Source organism: Bradysia coprophila, unplaced genomic scaffold (genome assembly GCF_014529535.1).
Source record: "Bradysia coprophila strain Holo2 unplaced genomic scaffold, BU_Bcop_v1 contig_94, whole genome shotgun sequence".
Lineage (NCBI taxonomy): Eukaryota > Metazoa > Arthropoda > Insecta > Diptera > Sciaridae > Bradysia > Bradysia coprophila.
The window spans coordinates 3,807,778-3,826,002 of record NW_023504022.1 but is presented as its reverse complement, the minus strand read 5'-3'; the positions used below and the strand labels follow the sequence as shown (position 1 = coordinate 3,826,002).

Below are 18,225 nucleotides of genomic sequence, written 5' to 3'. Positions count from 1 at the left end.
TTACACCCAATAAATATGAGTCTACTAAAAATCGCTGGAAAGGTGGCATATTTCTTACCTACCTCGGTGAATTACTGCCCTCGCTTCGCTCTGGTCGCAATATTTACATTCGTTCAAATGTTCCCTTTCATAAGTTTATAAGCATGTGAAAAATTCTTTTAAGAATATAATTTCACGCAAAAATTGTCTTAGATTCCAGATTACTAGTCCAATAAAAATCCAATCTTCGAACTTCCTCACCCACTGGTCGGAACCACCAGAAAATATTTAATGTCATGTAAATCCATGCTTAAACTTACTTTCAAAACTCACTTTTCTGAACTACGACCGAATGAAGTTTTATAAGACCCATGTACCTCCAAACCACAGACTACCTAAACCCTTATCTCTATAAACAATATGGACAGCAATTCGTATCATACAATTAAATTTCGTCTTTCAGTGATTTCATGTGTATTTTATGTAAACTCAATTTCTAGAGCATAATGACTAGTCTACCAACCAACGAAAAAATGTCGTGGTAATAAAAAGAAAAAAGTTGTGTATAGAATTACTCCCATCTCACTACTTCAATATTGCCCACGAACTTAACGTCATGATTTTCATTCTCCATCGATTGAAACCAAAATTTTGAAAATCGGTAAAGAATTACTCGAGTTATCGCGGAAGCAAGTGTACGGACGTTTTCTGTATTTAACGTTTTATCTTGGTCCAATAATCTTATTTTTCGATAAAATCTTCGATTTCGTGGTTTTCTTTCTCGTTTTTTTAAAACTTTTTTCGTTTTTTTTGGTGGATATTTAGTATCAATTTTTTCGGACCACCCTGTACATTCCAATTTCTTCATTCGTGTTCAGTATTTAGAGATTCACATATATCACTTAATATATATTCAAAATACACTTGAAAGAGAAGAAAATGGTCCAAAATCACGCATTTTCTTCAATACCTTAAAAATTTCGACTTTGATAATTTTTTCGCCCCATCCTGTATTTTCCACAAACTTTTTGTATTCGGCAATGTTGTTCAGAATTTACAACTCTACATTTTTCCCGAAGAAACTAATTTTTTCGGGTTCTCGTAATATTCGATGAAAAGCGTGAAAAAACACGGATTTTTGGCTTTGAGCCGCCGCCAAAAGTAATTGCCCAGGAACTCAGCCTGGCACCCTAACTTTTCTTCATCAGGACACTAAACTCTACCGAAAAACACTTTAACATGCTCCGGCCCTCACTTTGGACACAGGGTTTTCAGTGGCCCCTAGACTATACGTACAGAGAACTGTTTCGACCTCAGTTTAGACTCTTCTCTTCACTATATTTACCTTGAAAATTTACACGTCCGTTCATTTTTACACAGCCTACTCTGACGTGGCTATCGAACCCGAATCATTTTGATGTAAGGCTAGTTCGACACTCCCAGTCGGTAGCGTTTTCGTCTTTTGTCTTTAGGAGAAAAATTGGCATCAATCAGAGAAAGCCTTCGTCCCAATTATGTAAAGTCAAACGATGGATTTTAACAAATAATTTATTTATCAAATGTTCAATTAGTAAGCTGATTTTTAACAAAATATATTAAAGATTGTTATTTGTTGGTTGGTTGTTGTTGTTGTTGTTGTAAAGCATAAAAGCCCATATTTTGGTTTCACAAGTCCTCAACGAATTTTATTTTTTCGATTTTTTTTTCTCTTGGAAAAATTATTTAAATTACAAAAAAAATGAAACAAAAAAATCTTGTGTGTAAAAACATAAGAGGAAGACTAGTTATCATATGAGTTAACCTGCATAATTTTCAACTAAATTTTTTTTATTTTTTTTTTTATTTTTTTTTATCCATTTCAGCACATAAGGTTAATTTAAATATTACGATTGGTAAAATATTTTTACAAAAAAAGGGGGGTGAGGGTGAAGGAAGAAAGAAAAATAAGTAATAACAAAAACAAAAAGCGAAATAATTTTAATTATCCTCATCTTCTGAACTGCCATCAGAATTTTCCAATAATTCGAAGAAATTGCGCAAAGACGTAACAGCAACACCTGCGAAACAAAATCAAAATTTTAATTGAAATCCAGTCTGCATTGTGGAACTATAGGCCGAGAGTTCTCTTCCATCCAGAGCCTATTATGTAGAATTAAATTTGCAAAAATTCCCACAAAATTCTTCACAAATTTGCAAATTTTTTCAAAAAATAACTTCTACACACCTTCAAAGTCAAATTAATTGCTTTATTCACTTTAAATTGTACTAAAACAGACAAAAGAACGCAAAGACTTGCAAAATGTGCTGAAAATGAAGCGTAAATTTGTGCAAATTTTTGTGAATTTCTGTGAATTTTTGCAAATTTTGCAAATTAATTCTACATAATAGGCCCTGCTTCCATCAGTCCCATATCATGTCTTTCATAAGGCAACATAAGGTCTGTTCCACGGTCGTTGATAAAATGTCAATCGTCATCCACAGAGAAGCCAACACCACGAAGTTTAAACGAAAAAATTTGCTCAGGTTACGGATATGTTTGCTTCTGTAGATGACGGTCGGTTGTTTTCGGAATGTTAGAACTCGTTTTTAACGTACGATGGAACAGACCCGTTGAAAATTACACTTGTTCGGAGATTTTTAATCTGACGAGTGTAAAGTTTGCGAGGGAGAAACTACGAGAGCAAATCTTGTCCCACCCACTTCTATTGATAGCTATTGACGGCTATTGGCATCAATGGCAAATACACCTGACCCTGTATTTTCCCGCGTAGGTCTTCCTCGGAACAGTCACCAATAGACGTAATTATTCATCAACAGACGCTAGTAGCCACCAATAAACGCCAATAGCTACCAATAGACGGCAGTATACGCAAATAGACGTCAATAGACACCAATAGTTACCAATCTAAGGAAATAGTATGTCGATAGATACCGATGAACTCGTGTATATTGACGACTATCGTACAATTTCCTTCTATTGGTGTCTTTTGACGTCTATTGGCGTCATTGGTGTCTATTGGTTATCTATTGGTATTTGCTCGCGTAGTTTCCTCCTCGGAAGTTTGTAGGCCTCGCCGAAGGTAAAAGCTCTTATTACCGACTTTTGGTTAATTTTATCTGGCCTGCAAATCAGAGCATATAAACCAACGCTATTGCTGATCCGATTGTCATCAGCTTAGTAATATCTTTCGGTGGAGTCATTGTCGTGAGGCATTTTTGCGCACTGGCCCAAATCAAATAGGTTCTGAGGGTGTGACACTATTCACATATATTTTTTGCCGAATGGTTTAGGGGGTGGTTCTAGTGGTCAAATTTACTGCAACATTTCCGATAACTTTTCGTTACATTTTTCAGCCAATTTCGCCCATAAACTTTGGACCAACGCGATAGGATATCTCACGAGCACGACTCTGACGAAAGATAATACTAAGCTGTCGTGTTAGCAACAGTGCGTTGTTTTACATGGTTTAACCTGGTGGCGGGACATTTCCACACGGTCAATATCGTCAGAAACGATATTTTCGTCCTATGTACGTTTTTTGAACGACAACATCGTTCTTGACGATATTGACCGTGGAGAAATATCGCCCCTACTCTGACCTGCTGAGGTACTATTTACCGAAAATTTATCGAGGTCGGTAATTGGAATCTCTAGCTGTTATACGTTCTAGAGTCAAAATAACCTCGATTCTGAAAGAACAGGTGAAGACACCTTCGACGGCAGTTGGCACCCAGTGGATCTATGTACTTTTTAGCTCACAAAAAAATTCTCTTCTCGTCTTGGTGGAGGCTTCACTATAAAATTTGGGTGCCATGCCGTTGCCATCAGGGTCATTTCTCTTATCCGTTCTTCCAGAAATAAGCAATGTCCCAACTTTAACGTAATTTTACACGCGACGTCCCACGGAAGTTACTTCAAATGTCATCGGGTAATGAAACATTTTCAGTAGCGTGATAGGGGTAAAATAAAAATGTTACTCTACCCTAAGTATTCGTTGTGGAAGTTGTTTTTCGATTAAATCGCTGATAGGACGAGAAAACAAAGTTGGTGTCCCAAGTCTCAACATATTGGTATAAAGCACTGTCAAACATGTTTTTGAGGGTCTGACTAATTTGAAAGTCCAAAATTTTAATTTGTCACGAACGACAGATCCGATTTCGAAAAGCAAACGTCCAATAGCAACACTAAAGATCATAATGCAACAAAACAACGACATGTCGCGACATGGGTTTCAAATGGTAGCCTTATGAAGGACTGACAGTCACATCGGCTCTCTCGATCTACTATGTAATCAACACTCTGTCACAACATTTAACATACCTTTCCCATCCATAACATCGGTACGATTCTTCCAGTTCATTATCGAGTCGGTTGAAATGATTTTCTCCGTTACAAGATTTGAAAATATACTTTGCATGAGTCCTGTAGGGAAAAATCGGGAAAAGATTGAGTCAATTTGATTCAGGAAATCATCTGTCGAGCACACATACCCTGTGGATGTTCCAATCGATGGATTAAAATTTGAATGGCAATTAGGGCCTGCAATTGCAACTGATTATTGCCATCGATGTACCGTTCCAGTAGCGGAATTCGCTGCAGAAAATGTTTATCGTTCAATTTGAATCGGTTATCTAACGATGAGTCGACGACAGCAGTGGTCAAAGCTCTGATAAAATTATTGTCGATTTCGGTAACGTTGGCCTGTGGAGTAGAAAAAGAAGAAAAAAAAAATGAAATTCTGGAAGGCGGTCGTGGAGCAGGCGATCGACTTACGGATATGTAATCGTAAATGACGTCTAGCTTTACATTCTCCAGAAGTAATTTTTTGATGTGACGCTGAATGTCGTCCATGTTAACGGTATCATTTGAAGCTTTGCCAAGTCCAGGCTCTTGACTGTTTATTACGGCCGATTCAGCTGGTAAATTGGCTATCGTGGCCACGAAGTTTTTCAGTTTCTGTTAAAAGAAATAAGTTTCTCAGTTTCGCGAGGTGCCTAAGGTCAGCCAATGCACTGAACTTACATCTGATATCTGTTCCGTCTTGGTCACCAGTGTGTTCAATTCGTTCGATTTCAACAAAGTCTTGACGTAAGTAGGCCCGTAAGTCGCCTGTTGATAGGGTAACAGTTCTTCCAATATCCGATGCACGTGATCCGGGCACAGCGTTTTCAATTGAATTAATTTCAAGTTTTCATTCTCAATAACGGGAGCTGTATTTTGAACGGAATGTTTTAATGTCAACGGACACAACTGGTGCACGAGCAGAATTGCGACAACTTACCGATAATCTCAGCAATGTAAAGCCAAATGTGCGGTATGTCCAGCGATATGTCTTCGACGGGTTCCAAGAACGATTTCGTACCGGTCAGGATATCGCTGCGTGTGATCAATTTCATTTTGATCCATTGGTTCAATGATTTGCCGGCAAATATTCGATCAGTCGTTTTCAGTCGTTGCACTTCCACGGCAACATTCAATAATTCTCGGACCACGACCCAACGATGTTCCACTTTTATCTTATCAACGTCAACATGACAATTAGCCACGGAAACCTCACCGATGTGATGATTTTCCAGCAGTTCTCTGACCAACTTTTGCACCTTCTCAACTTCGGCCGAACTCGGCTCAACTGGATTCAGATTCATTGTTGCCGTTGGATCGGCTCTAACAATTGGTAACGACTGTTGAGATGTGGAAAGGGCGTTCATTGATTGACTGGATCGGCTGAACGGCGGTATATTGCTACGCTGTGGGAAGTTCCTAGCTAGAGAATTTTCACGTGACCTGTGCTGCGAACCGCTACGGGAATTACGTCGGTCTGAATGCTGATAACGTTCCATAGATCCCTTGGAATGATAATTGTCTCGACCGTTTCGATTACTTCGCGGAGGATTTTCGATTGAACTACTGAGACCTCGAGCCGAATCTAGGGCAGCAAAACTGTTAGCCAGAGGTGGAGCCGCTGCAGAAGGCGTTGCGTTATTGTTGGCATTCTGGCCCCATTTGAACAGTGCTGCTGAGCCGAAAACTGTGCTGTCATCGATTGACTAGAACGAAACGAAAAAAAAATAATTATTTCCTTTGCTCTGGACACTGACACGACGGACGTGTTCGCTGAGAAAATGTCTGTTAAGTGGAGCTTACCGTTTTGTTGTTTTTGAATTTCGACGTATCGAACAATGTGGTGCTACGACTCTTCGCACTCGGCAGCCAGCCATCTTCACTGGATTGTCGATTCGATTTCTGATAACCACCACCACCACCATTCGACCGATTATCATTTCGCCCTCTATCATCGCGGCGGGTATTGTAGTTGAGTAGCTGCATGAAAATAAAATGTTTTGGTTAGTCTGATGCAACGGTAACGTTCCACAGATCATCCTGCGAACAATGGAGTTCGAGCCGTTTCACTTACAATTATGTTTTGTTGTTCAGCTTCAGCTTCTTTCTGGATTTGTCCCATGGTTTTCGGATTGCCTGCATCGGTACTGCGTGGAACCCAGCGACGTTTCCTCAAATCGAGCACGTCTTGTAGCATAAATCTCACCCGACTGCTGATTCGTATGTTCGGGATTTTCCGATCGACTATCGACTGCATCAGCTTGAACGCTTCGTTCAATTCAATTTTAAGTTCATGCACTCGTTGCACAGCCTCTTCCAACTTAGCACCGATCGTGGCCAACAATTTGCACGAACATTCCAGTTTGTCTTCCGAGTCTTTGTCGATCAGCGTTCGTATGCAACCGATCATGATTTTCGACGTGAGCATTCCGATTTTGTAGAGTTCGCCGATGAAGCGTACGGTGCCGACGGACCGAAGTCGCAATTTCCGTTCTTCTTCCTTCAAATTTTCGCTGTGCTCCAATTTCTTATCCGGGTCGTCGGTTTCGTTGACTTTAGCCAGGAATGGTGCAAGTTTGTCGGCAATTATCTGCTCATTGACGACATGCTTTTCGAATTCATTTTGGCATTTCGTTATCAGGGTCTTCTTAAACAGCGGCTTGCTATCGCTCTCGGACGCTGCTAACGATTCAGATAATTTGCTGCACAGTCGAGCGTAAGCAACGGAGAAATGCGGTTCGTCGATTGCCTTCTCGAACACTAACGATATGACACCGTGCAAACGCTCCGACGTTTCTATGTTGAAGCTACTGATTTCTTCGAACAGCGTGTCAAATCGTTCGGGAGTCAACTTATTCAGAACACCACGCACCCGCTTGAACAGCAGATCATTGGAAGAGAGTTTCTCGCTTCCGTCTGTTGGTTCAGCTTCACTCTCAGTCCTACGAAACGATGGCAACCAAGCGTTTTCCGCTTCATTCAATTTGACCTCCTCGCGTACGGATATTTTCATGTAAATCATGTCGGATTTGCTGCCCTTGTTGGCGTTCCCATTGTTTTGAGCATTTTGTTGCGTTGATGTCTGAGATGAGCGTTTCGAGTAGTTGTGGCGTTGATGTGATCCGGTTTTATTGAAATTCGTTTGTCCAGCGAACTTTGGCATCAAATCGTTACCGCCGCCCGTTGACATATTGCTGTGATTGTTATTCGTTTTGACGATAGCGGATAGGCCACCGGGAAAATTCGGTTCGGATAACGATGCCGGCTGGTTGCGCAGCATTATCAACTGATCGCGATTGTAAAACTTCTTTCCGTCCGAATTGGCCGGAGACCATTGACCGTCCGAATACGTTAGCGACGGTTGCTTCTGTAATGTTATCGGTTTCGATGACGAATCGGGAACATCGACGGATGCGTTCTTCATCTGTTCCATTATTTGATTGCGGAAATTCGATCTGGCAGTGGGCATTTCATTCGATTGAGCATTGCGATTCTGAGTTGACGTTGTATTATTGCTATTGTCGACGGGTTCCGCTTGACTGGGCGGATCCGTTGTAACGGTGTTACTAGTGCTATCTACATCTGACTTATCCCTGTTTGGCTTTGAATCTATTCTAATAGTATTACAGTTGCTATCTACCGTTGTTGATCTATCAGTCTCATCGGACGATGGCGCCGTTAAAGTGCAGTCTTCCATGGTTTCTGTTGATGCGATCACGTTACCATTTTGACTACTTCCAAAACATTCGCCGCTATCACAATTCGTTGCATTTATCGTTTCTGGTTTGGTTGATGCATTGGTTGTTGTGATTATTGAGTTGTTTTGCTGCTGCTGCTGCTGTTTGCCAGATTTGACTGTGGTGGCCGTTTCGTTTACATTTTTATTGGTTTGGTTGACTTTCGCATTGGTTTGACTTGCATTTGAATTCGAATTTTTCTGCGATTTTTGTCGGTTTTTCGACGACTTATCTTTCATCTTGTGTGGTGCCTATGGGTAATATGATTTTGCTTTGCAATAATTCCGGTTTGATTGAACGGTGTAGCCACTTCAGTAGCTGTATTCTGAAACGAGTAAGAGAATTTTGGTCAGAATTTTGAGCCATTTTGCGTGGACTTATTAGAGTTAAGTTCGTTCAGTGATATATAAGTTCTAGCAACTCGTGCGGCGACCCAACACTGCAGGCTCCCAACTCCAATAGAAGCTCTGAATTGGAACTCTTCGAGGAAGTAGGAGCTGGCTGGGATGACCTGGAACCTATCAGGTACGCAACCGATCTTGAAGTCAGGCTAAGCAGTAAGAGATGGTTCGCTAAGCGAGTCTCCCCTAACGGCGAATTCTGAGGCTGAGAGCATTCCTAGCCGCATCGTTTATCTGACAACTGCTTGGTGATCGACAATTGAAGGTAATGCTCTACATGCTAGCGAAACTACATTTATCATGTCCGGAGCGATAGCGGAGGACTTGACGCAGTCTAACTTTCAAAAAAAGAACGAAGAAATTTTTTTGAGACGCGGCAACTATATATAGGCGAGAATTTAAGTTTCTTTCCTTTGGCCTGTATCACCACAAATCCTATTCTATCTTATTCGCGCTTCAAATACGAGCAAAACGAGCTATCACTCGACTATGTAACTTTAAAATTGCCGGAGATACATCGTTTTGAAGTTGGTCATTTTGATAGAAAATGCACCAAATTAACGTTTTCCAAACAATCAAAATCTTTCAACTTACTCTGTATGTTTCTATCTGTCTATCTGTCTATCTGTCTATCTATCGACGGTCGATCTCGGAAACTAGTCAGCCAATCTCCATGAAATTTTGCAGGAACCTCAGGGTGGGCATAAAAATGAAAATGTGATACGCCATTACCCCAGGAAAAAACAGAATTTTGTTTTATTGGCCTCGAAGTGGTTTCTGAGTGAGGTTTTCGAGGGTCGGGAACGCGTTTTCGGCTGTAGCTTAGCTGTATTGAAACCTACAGAGGCGTGCGACCCATCAAATGAAAGGTATTCGTAACACGATTCGAACAAAAAAATAATTAAAAAAATCGGGGCAGATTCGTTTGCGCTAGAGTGATTAGAGTGACCAAATTTTGAGCTACTCGAGCGTAGGATGAAAGGACTAATATTTTTTTGGGTTATGAGAGATAGAGAATTACTTTCTTCGGCAAAGTCTCAGAGTTTTACGAGTAGAACAGAGGGGCATATGTGAAAAATGTCGAAAGTTGGAAATGGGTGGGTCAATTGGGGTTTTGGAGATATTTCTTGAATGGTGGCAGATAGAGAATTACTTTCGTCAAATTTTCGATTTTCATCAAATTTTGGAATTTCGTCAAATTTTCGATTTTCGTCAAATTTTCAAATTTCGTCAAATTTTCAAATTTCGTCAAATTTTCGAATTTCGTCAAATTTCGTCAAATTTTCGAATTTCGTAAAATTTTCGATTTTCGTAAAATTTTTGAATTAAAACTGTAAACTGTAAAATCTGCGTCGCATGTGGCAGATAAATTTTCTTGCTGGTCTGTTCCTGAACATCTGCAACTTTGCGACGCAGATTTTTTTGGTAAAATTTTGGTTGTTTCCAGTCTAAATTTCTTTTTGTAAAAATTATTTGGCAGATGATGAGAAAACCTAAGCCAGCTTGTTTGAACTAAAATTGGGTGTAAAATTTAATTTTTGCGTAACGAAGCTGAAAGCGTCAACTCTAGCGATATCATTCATTTTAGAAATTGTATTTCAAAGACTGCGTCACACTTTTCTCGAAGAGATTTTTGTTGGGATCTTCTTTTTGAGCAGAGGTGACAGCTGAAGTCTTATCGCAGTGATTATACTGTTGAGTTAAACTTGGCTGACATCCAAGTAGGAGATTTTTTTTATTATTATTTTCCATTCATCATCACGTCATTACTGAACCCCATCGTTTCAAACCTCAATGTACCCTCAATCGTTGAGACAAGAAAATGATTCTGTCTCTCAGTTGACTGAAGTTTTATTTTAAAATGTTTTGCATCTTTGTTCGCAGCCTTGGTCGGTGCTATTAGTGAATGATACTCAAAAATAGTTTGCAAATTGATTGCACATACACATCCTCTCTCTCTTTGTTTACTCGTTCTTTATATTACCCAAAAAAAAATGCTTCATCTTCCCGTACAACAAAGATTTCGCATCATTGGTGTCCGCTAAATATGAGCTCAAAAATATTCAATTTGCGACTGATTTGGTTAGATCTAGCAAATGGAGAGAGATCAACAATCCGAAAGGAAGTTATGACCTTGGAACATTGTTGTTTTTTTTTGTAATTACAAAATGTAATAAAAAGCGGTTGTGTTCGCACAGATTAAAATTGAATCGCTCTGAACACTTGTACGCAGAACGTCTCTTCCAATACATAACAAAGTGTTTGTTTAAAATCTCATGGAAAAATATTTTCTTCAAAGCACAGTCAAAGGTCAGAACTGCTTTCGATTTTGTGTTTTTTTTTGCAAATGAAACAAAAAATCGATCAAGTTAATAGCAACACTGCAACACGCCTAATCGCAATATATTTCCGATCTTGCCGATCAAAATTAATCGATTTTCGCGTAAATTATTTTGTATGCATAAATCTTAATCTACAGCTAAAATTGCCACACTAAAACCGCAGAAAAAAGAACGGACACCAGCACATTACAGGCGCTTACACATTGAACAAACTATTCGTAAGTGCAGTGTTGTGTACACTATCCAATACACACAGAAATGTGTTATCGTCATCATCAGATCGACTTGGATTTCGGCAAGAGACGTCTTAAAATAATACTATGCGTAATATACAATGTTTGTTCAATCGGTATGCCATACGAGTAGCAGTGAGAATATAACATGGGTGTACCACTTTACCATAAAAATTGTCGTAAAATACCATCGATTTTTAGGCAATTGCCGAAGACAATTAAAAGTTAACAGAAAATCGTTGTTGCCGAAAACTATAAACATTCAGAAAATTAAAAAACGAGTCGATGCTTTTGAACGACAGGGCTGGTACAAAAATCAAAAACGTTCTAAGCAGCGACAATAAAAATTGTTCTAAGGTACACCACTGTGGAATATAAGTTGGATTTAAGTCAAACAAAAACATCGTCGTACATCATTTGCAATGAATTTCAATTCGAATGATGTCAATTTCAGTGTGAAAAAAGAGACAGCAACAGAGAAGGTTCGCTTTTCATTATTATTCGGAACCAGATGGGGTTTCATTGTGCCGTTCATGATCATTGCAATTTCGGAATGGGAAATATTTTTGGACAATTTTTTTTTAACAACGGGAAAAATGACTTCACATACCTGGGTTGAATTTGACTTTTATTTATTTATGTAAGCCAAGTTCACTGAATCGTTCGATTTGTATATTGATCTGATCGGTGAAGTTGAATTATTTTGTCTTTTGATTGCACTGACACTCGAATTTTGGAGACAATTTTGCTACACAAATTCAATCAGTTCAGTTCAGTTCAGTTCAGCTTCACTATTCTGTACAATGAAAGAAAAGACACGGCACATCACAATTTGTTAATCAATTTCATCCTTTTTTTGGTGTGTGGAAATTTTGGTATTTTGAATCGGTTTATTTTGTTCGATTTTATACTAAAAACTAATACGTGGTGTATGGCAATGTATACTTTGTCTAAATGAAAACGAAATTAAAATTATATATTTTTCTGTACGAAGGCGTGCAGTGTTTTTAGATCCAAGATTCGAATAATTTTTTTTTTTATTTCATTAAGTATCACCACCATACACTGACAATTTCGTATAGCATTAGAAATACACGTAAAGAAGACGAGAAAAAAATATCAATTTTATTCCAACACACATGGGGCCTCTTTTCACGTACCTATAGAATATTCATTTAAAATGCAAATTTTATTCGATTAAATGAGCTAAGATTGTTAATTCTTTTCGGTTTCTATCGAATTTATGTGAAAACACCTCTGCGAGAATTTTTTTTGTTAAACTAACGGCAATTGAATCTAAAAAAGGTTGAAATTTTCCGACAAGAAAATTTTTTATTGACTAATCACACACTCTTGAGCAACTTTTTCTATCACACTGAATTTAACTTTTTTTTCCGAACACCAGTTGAGGACTTTGTCAATTTATATATTCTAAAAGACGAAGAAAAAAACAGATCAGGTTCGAACCTTTCTGATTCGTTTGTCACAAAGTGCTTATCGTTTTTTTTTTCAGGCAGTAGAGTTATAATATCAAGAGTCCAATGTCACCGTAAATTTATCTTTGACGTGAGAATCCTTTTCATTTCACCACTGAGTAAAATTAACAAAATTTCGATTCAACCAAAAGGTATTTGACGTACCTTAAAACAAGTTAAATTCTTTGACAACGTTGTGTGTATCACGATATTTTAATGTCAATTCCGTCGACCATGTGTTTAATACGAAATTAAAATCAAATTTTACAGAAATGCGAATGGCACGGTACTGGCGGCCATTATGACAAAACTTATTTTGCTCCGATTCTATTTTTGTCCTTTTTGCACTGCAGTCATTTGATTCGAGCCGAGAAACGTTGCACTAGTATCAAAGTGATTAAGAGGTAGTGTGCGCTAGTGTGTGTGAGCGAGTGTGTGGTAGTTTGTTTTATAATGTAAGTGAACGTTGTTGAATGGAAGAGAGAGAGATGAGCTAGAATACTCATACACACCGGGCAAAAGGTGACGTTTCACCCATTTGACCAAATAAAATATAATTATCAATTTTAGTGAAAATCAGTCTCATTTCGTCGGAAAATAATGAGAATTTCGGCTCTAATACAATACAAAATTAATGATATTTTACTGAACTTACGTTGCTATTGACAGCGTCAAGTTAATGGTCCTCTTTCCAGTTAATTTACTTCAGGAATTTTCTGTGTTTATTTATGTACACTAACGAGAACTGATCAACCAACGGCTTGTCTCTAAACAATTTTGCTATTAATGATTAGATCACCTTCTCAAGGTGCAATGTCCAGGATAATATGTGTTGAAGATTTCAGTTTTTACATAAAATTCGACATCAGAAAACCGCAACCTTATTTTTTCAACAGAATACTCATACAGTTTACTCACTCTTGCACATTCACTCACACACGCTCACAGTTTCCTGTAAACACTAGGAAAAATGACAATGTATGACATTTCATCGCGATACACGACTGCATATAAGGAAAAAATCACACGAAATATGTGTGAAGGTTATGCATTCTATAGCAACAAATAAAATTGCCTTGAAGTTACATTCGTTTTACTCTTTCACCGCGATAACATTCAACCAATGTTCTGTCACTACAATACGGGTTTTCCACATTTTCGTTAATTACACTTTAAGTGCAAATGATCGGGTATGGTTCGTATAGATAGTTATGTTAATGAATGGAAGTATATAGGTGTTGGGTGTAGGTGCTAGGTGCATTACCGCGTCAAGAATCTCCATCCATACCCACCACAACGTGTTGCTGGCAATGATTAATGTCGTTATCGAAGTTGAACCAACGATTTATGTTTGGCTGGGTAGTCCGACACCCAGACAATGTATTTTGATGTATTTTGTACAGCCAGTGGCGTCAATGGCGGACATTTTTTACGGTGGACACTGCACTTGATGTGTATGACATTCAGTACATCCCACACTCTTATTTTGTTTGGTTTGGGCCTTGGTGGTAAAACAAATAGCAGTTATCAAAAAACTGACGTGGTAAGATTATTCCACTATTATAACCGAGCCAGAGTAAAAACATGTCACGTTTGGACTGACCGTAAATCAGCTAATCAGCTGGAGTCAAATTAAAATTCGACGAAAAACGATTCAAATTCAAATGAAAGTTATTTATTGTTGCATTTCATTCAGACCTGATGAAAATAGAATTCTCCCCGTTTCTCATTCCAATTCCATGCATTTCTGCGGAATACACTTATCCATTTAGTTGGTCGCAATTTTTTGTTTGGGCCTTGTCGGTAAATCCCGGATGCCAAATGTAGAAATTCTCAAAGCCTGGCTCTTGGTTCACTGATTTGATGAACCGTTCACACTCATTGGATGGATTGGACAAAATACAATAAAATTTCTTGGATAGATTTAAAACAAAGACGCCGTTTTCCAGCACGCTCTCTCATTCGGTGCACCTCCAAAAAGTATGATTTCAACAACGACATTTCCCGTCTCGCAGTAAATTGATTACACAGCGAAGAGAATCTGAATTCGAAAGTAGAAAAAGTCACAAGTTCATTGGTTCTCCCTACAAAAATGTACTCGCGACTGATCAATAAAATGCTGCAGCTAAATCGAAATCGCTAAATTTGTAAATATCGAGACATTGGAAATTTACTTGTCGAGTCGAATTAGTAATTTTCATGTGGAAAAATCGTTCCACTTGTGGAGCCAATGTACAAAAGTCCGATGTATTTCCGGCTGGTGGCCACATAAACTCGTTAGAGTGGAGCCGGACAAGCCGTCAGGGATAGTTTTTTCGGATGGCTAGGGCTTCGCCGGACCAATATCGAGACATTGGAAATTTACTTATCGAGTCACACATTCAAATAACAAATGCGACAAGTTCATTAAATGAAATGAAATTTCTTTATTGAATGACGAATGGTCAACATTTTACCTATGAACGGCCAAACAAATTGTTGGATAGTCGTAACCCCACAAATGTCAACACCGAAGTCAACACATATATCGATTGTTGTCATTCCTTGTCAAAATGTTTGTATTGAAATGAGTTTACAGGCGTTGATAGGTGCTGCATTTGCCGTTACAATTATATGTCAAAAAAGAGCTGCCATTTGAGAATTAAATTTAAAATCATGTGAAAAAAAAGGAACGAACAATAGGCGGCGGTTCAAAATTTTTCGTTCAAATGAAATTGTTTCTAACGTGGATGGCAGTTCTTAACGTGGATGGCATTTCAAACGGCCTTGTCGATATTTTATTAACGAGCTGTTGTAGTTATCACTAAATCTAAAAATAATTCGAATAATTGAACTCACTAAGCGCTGAAATTGGTTTTTGCAATGGTTTTCACGCGCAGCCAATCGAGAAGTGTTACCCCGTCGACTAAAATGGCAAGTGATCGTATCGACGACGAATTAACTGAATTTTTATCCAGCAGCAGCCAATCGGTAAGAACTCGACATTCAAAGTTAACCTACAAAACTAAAAAACCTTTGACTCTAAGCTCTAGAAAAGTCCCATCGTAGGGCAATTATTAATTGAATGAAAAATATTTGTGGCGAATATTTGAAATTTACTTGTATCGAATGTTAAATATAATATAATATCCTTCCATCAGAAAAGATTGTTGTTTATTCGTTTGAAAAGCTATTAGAAAATTTAGAACTATATTTGCTGAAATGATCACGCACGGGAATGACGGGAATCCGAGTGGAATAAAAGGTCATCTCGAAATTGGATTCACCATTTCTTATACCAATTTTTAAACCAGCTGCAACCAAAAAGTGACCATTGTTGATATGATTCTGCAAAAAAAAAAACTTAGACATAAATTTCCAGATCCATGTTTTCAAACGTTTGCCGAGCATAAAGACTTTTGTCTTCATTAGATTAGGCAAACCAACCTGCAATATCACAAACGGTGTTTCCCTTTACATCTATCGCGTAAATGTCAACATTCTTTTCGAGAATAAGCTTGACATGTTCCGTGCAACCACCTAATATCATCGAATTGAGACGTTTCATTACATTAACATCCTTAGGCTACAGTGTTGATATTAATAATATACCTGACAAGGCATGGATTACAGCACTCGTTCCATCTTTATTACGTACATTCACATCGGCATTATATTCTAACAGTAATTTGACGATTTCGGTTGAAGCTGAATTGTCGCATCCTGGTTGGAAAATGAAAATGCATCCGTTAAGTTCCCTTCCCCACTTAAAAATTCGTTTTAGAAATTGATTATACAATATTTCGATATTATTTAATGAATTTTTTCAATTGAGACTGCGAAAAAATCATTAAAAAACTGACGTCCCGAGTTAATTATCTATTTATTTCGATATCGATACCAATAAGATAGAAAGGTTGAATGATTTGAACGAAATTAAGAATTTTGGGATCGCGAATCTATTCGTATTTGTAGAACGAATCGATGAGACACACACTGCTATTTTGCACAATGACGAAATGTGAATTTCGGTCAAACCATTGAAACCTACTTTTGGAAAATTGCAAGCGTTTGCATGAATAAAATACAAAAAATTACGGTAAGCCGCCGTCATAAGTGGGGTGCGTCCAAAAACATCTTTCGCATTTATGTCGGAATTACTTTGAAGGAGTATTTCGACAATTTCGCTACTTCCACCTGAAAGAGTGCACCAAAATATTATTCACCTGCATCAGAATGCTCTTTGTGAAACTGGTCTTACCTCCATCACACTCGATATTAAGTGGTGTCCTTTGTAGATGGTCTGTTGCATTTACATCTGCACCATTCTCAATCAGCTTTCTAACGACTGCGGAAGTTTTGTTTCTGTCGTAATTGCTACGATGCATCAAATTATAACTAGCAATAAAAGTGTGTAGTGCTGTTTGTTCGGAAAATTTTTCTTTAGCGTTAATATCAGCACCTTCGTCGACAAGTAATTGAATCATATCTACAAGTGCTGAAATAAACAGAAATGAGTTTATTTCAACACAGGCGAAAAGTGTAATGTTCACCGTAATTCGGATTAGAGGCCTTGAGCTGCTGAACATCGGGACAAAGAATTGCCTCGCCATTCGCCGAACAAACAGAGTAAAAAATTTCAAAATAATGTTGAAAGTCGTCATGATGGGCTCCTAAAAAAGAAATTACTTAATACAATCTACCATTCGATCTTATGAAAAACGTAAGCAAAATGTCTTTTGTATGGATGGATGGGTCATTAAAATTATAAATTACCCATTTTAACCATCTGGTGTATAGCGGGATTTGTATAATTCTTTTCTGAAGAGAACATGTTCTCGAGGAATGCTGTTTGGTTGGTTAAAGATGAGTTTTAGAATCCATACGATAACAATAAATTATGGAGAAAAAAGTATTGAATTTCTTCATTAAAAATTCCAGGGGATTTATACCGAGTCATCGACTTACCTCTCATTGTTACATTTCTGCATCAACAGTTGCAAAAGAAAAGCTGAATGGATTATTTAATTTAAGGAATAGTAAATTGCGTGCTTGCTTGTAAGCTTTTTGGTTTAACAAGTGGGGAGTTTGTAATCCCAACTTACAAGCACGAACGTACCATATTTTACATTTAACATAAGTTCGTGTATTCGTTGAGAGTAGGACATTTTTTACCTGTCAGCGGGAACTTCTACAAAAAATTTACAAAAATTAACGAATCTAGACTAATTTGATCTACTATGACTTGATTGAAAATGAGAAGAAACGTACTTTCGGATGAGGTAGACGATGCAAGATATAAGAAAACCAACAACATGATGGTCCTCATTTCGATGAACACAGACATCTTCTCGAAATAAATATAATTTCGATAAGTAGATTTTACGAACAGGTATCAATGAAAAATGTTATGCAAATTTCAACTATTAAGATGAACGATGAACGGTAGAGACTCAAAGAAGCTACTAATTCACACACCGAACTGCTACTCATGCATGTAGTAGGCTCTTATCTTATGTTTGTTTTTTTATTCTTCAAAAGGTCAAGAAACGAAGTGAAAGCGAAATTCAAATTCTCATTTTGTATACAGTGAGTAAATCTCTAAAATGTTTGATTTCAGTATATTTAGCTAATCCTTCTGTCACATCTTTTGACAGCTTTTTACGTGTTAGTACGTTTTCTCTATATCGAATGCCGCAAATGCATTTGAAAACGAACATTCGGTGAAATACTTTTT

General features: G+C 37.9%; 2 protein-coding genes and 1 long non-coding RNA gene across 5 annotated transcripts; 1 reads left to right on the top strand and 2 right to left on the bottom strand.

The window, feature by feature from the left end:
- Positions 1-1,641: 1,641 nt before the first annotated feature.
- LOC119085004 (eukaryotic translation initiation factor 4 gamma 3-like) lies at positions 1,642-13,397 on the bottom strand. Of its 3 annotated transcripts, none has more exons than XM_037195185.1 (9): positions 13,165-13,397; positions 6,396-8,383; positions 6,125-6,301; positions 5,262-6,027; positions 5,003-5,190; positions 4,754-4,936; positions 4,471-4,681; positions 4,301-4,402; positions 1,642-2,036 (listed from the first exon to the last, which is right to left on the bottom strand). In XM_037195185.1, the coding sequence occupies exons 2-9, from the start codon at positions 8,295-8,297 to the stop codon at positions 1,957-1,959; spliced, it is 3,609 nt and encodes a 1,202-aa protein (XP_037051080.1). In that variant the 5' UTR covers positions 8,298-8,383; positions 13,165-13,397; the 3' UTR covers positions 1,642-1,956. The 3 variants fall into 3 exon arrangements, with proteins under 3 accessions (XP_037051080.1, XP_037051078.1, XP_037051079.1); XM_037195183.1 differs by lacking the exon at positions 13,165-13,397 and adding an exon at positions 12,675-12,812; XM_037195184.1 differs by lacking the exon at positions 13,165-13,397 and adding an exon at positions 11,645-11,830.
- LOC119085011 lies at positions 12,373-13,374 on the top strand. Its single transcript, XR_005089199.1, has 2 exons — positions 12,373-12,493; positions 12,780-13,374. It is a non-coding gene; the product is annotated as an uncharacterized LOC119085011 (long non-coding RNA).
- Positions 13,398-15,525: 2,128 nt separating the features above from the next.
- On the bottom strand, positions 15,526-17,931 carry LOC119085008 (serine/threonine-protein phosphatase 6 regulatory ankyrin repeat subunit B-like). The gene is made up of 9 exons (XM_037195191.1): positions 17,760-17,931; positions 17,457-17,679; positions 17,265-17,336; positions 17,042-17,161; positions 16,750-16,986; positions 16,587-16,685; positions 16,101-16,211; positions 15,936-16,028; positions 15,526-15,836 (listed from the first exon to the last, which is right to left on the bottom strand). The coding sequence occupies exons 2-9, from the start codon at positions 17,461-17,463 to the stop codon at positions 15,772-15,774; spliced, it is 804 nt and encodes a 267-aa protein (XP_037051086.1). The 5' UTR covers positions 17,464-17,679; positions 17,760-17,931; the 3' UTR covers positions 15,526-15,771.
- Positions 17,932-18,225: the final 294 nt, after the last annotated feature.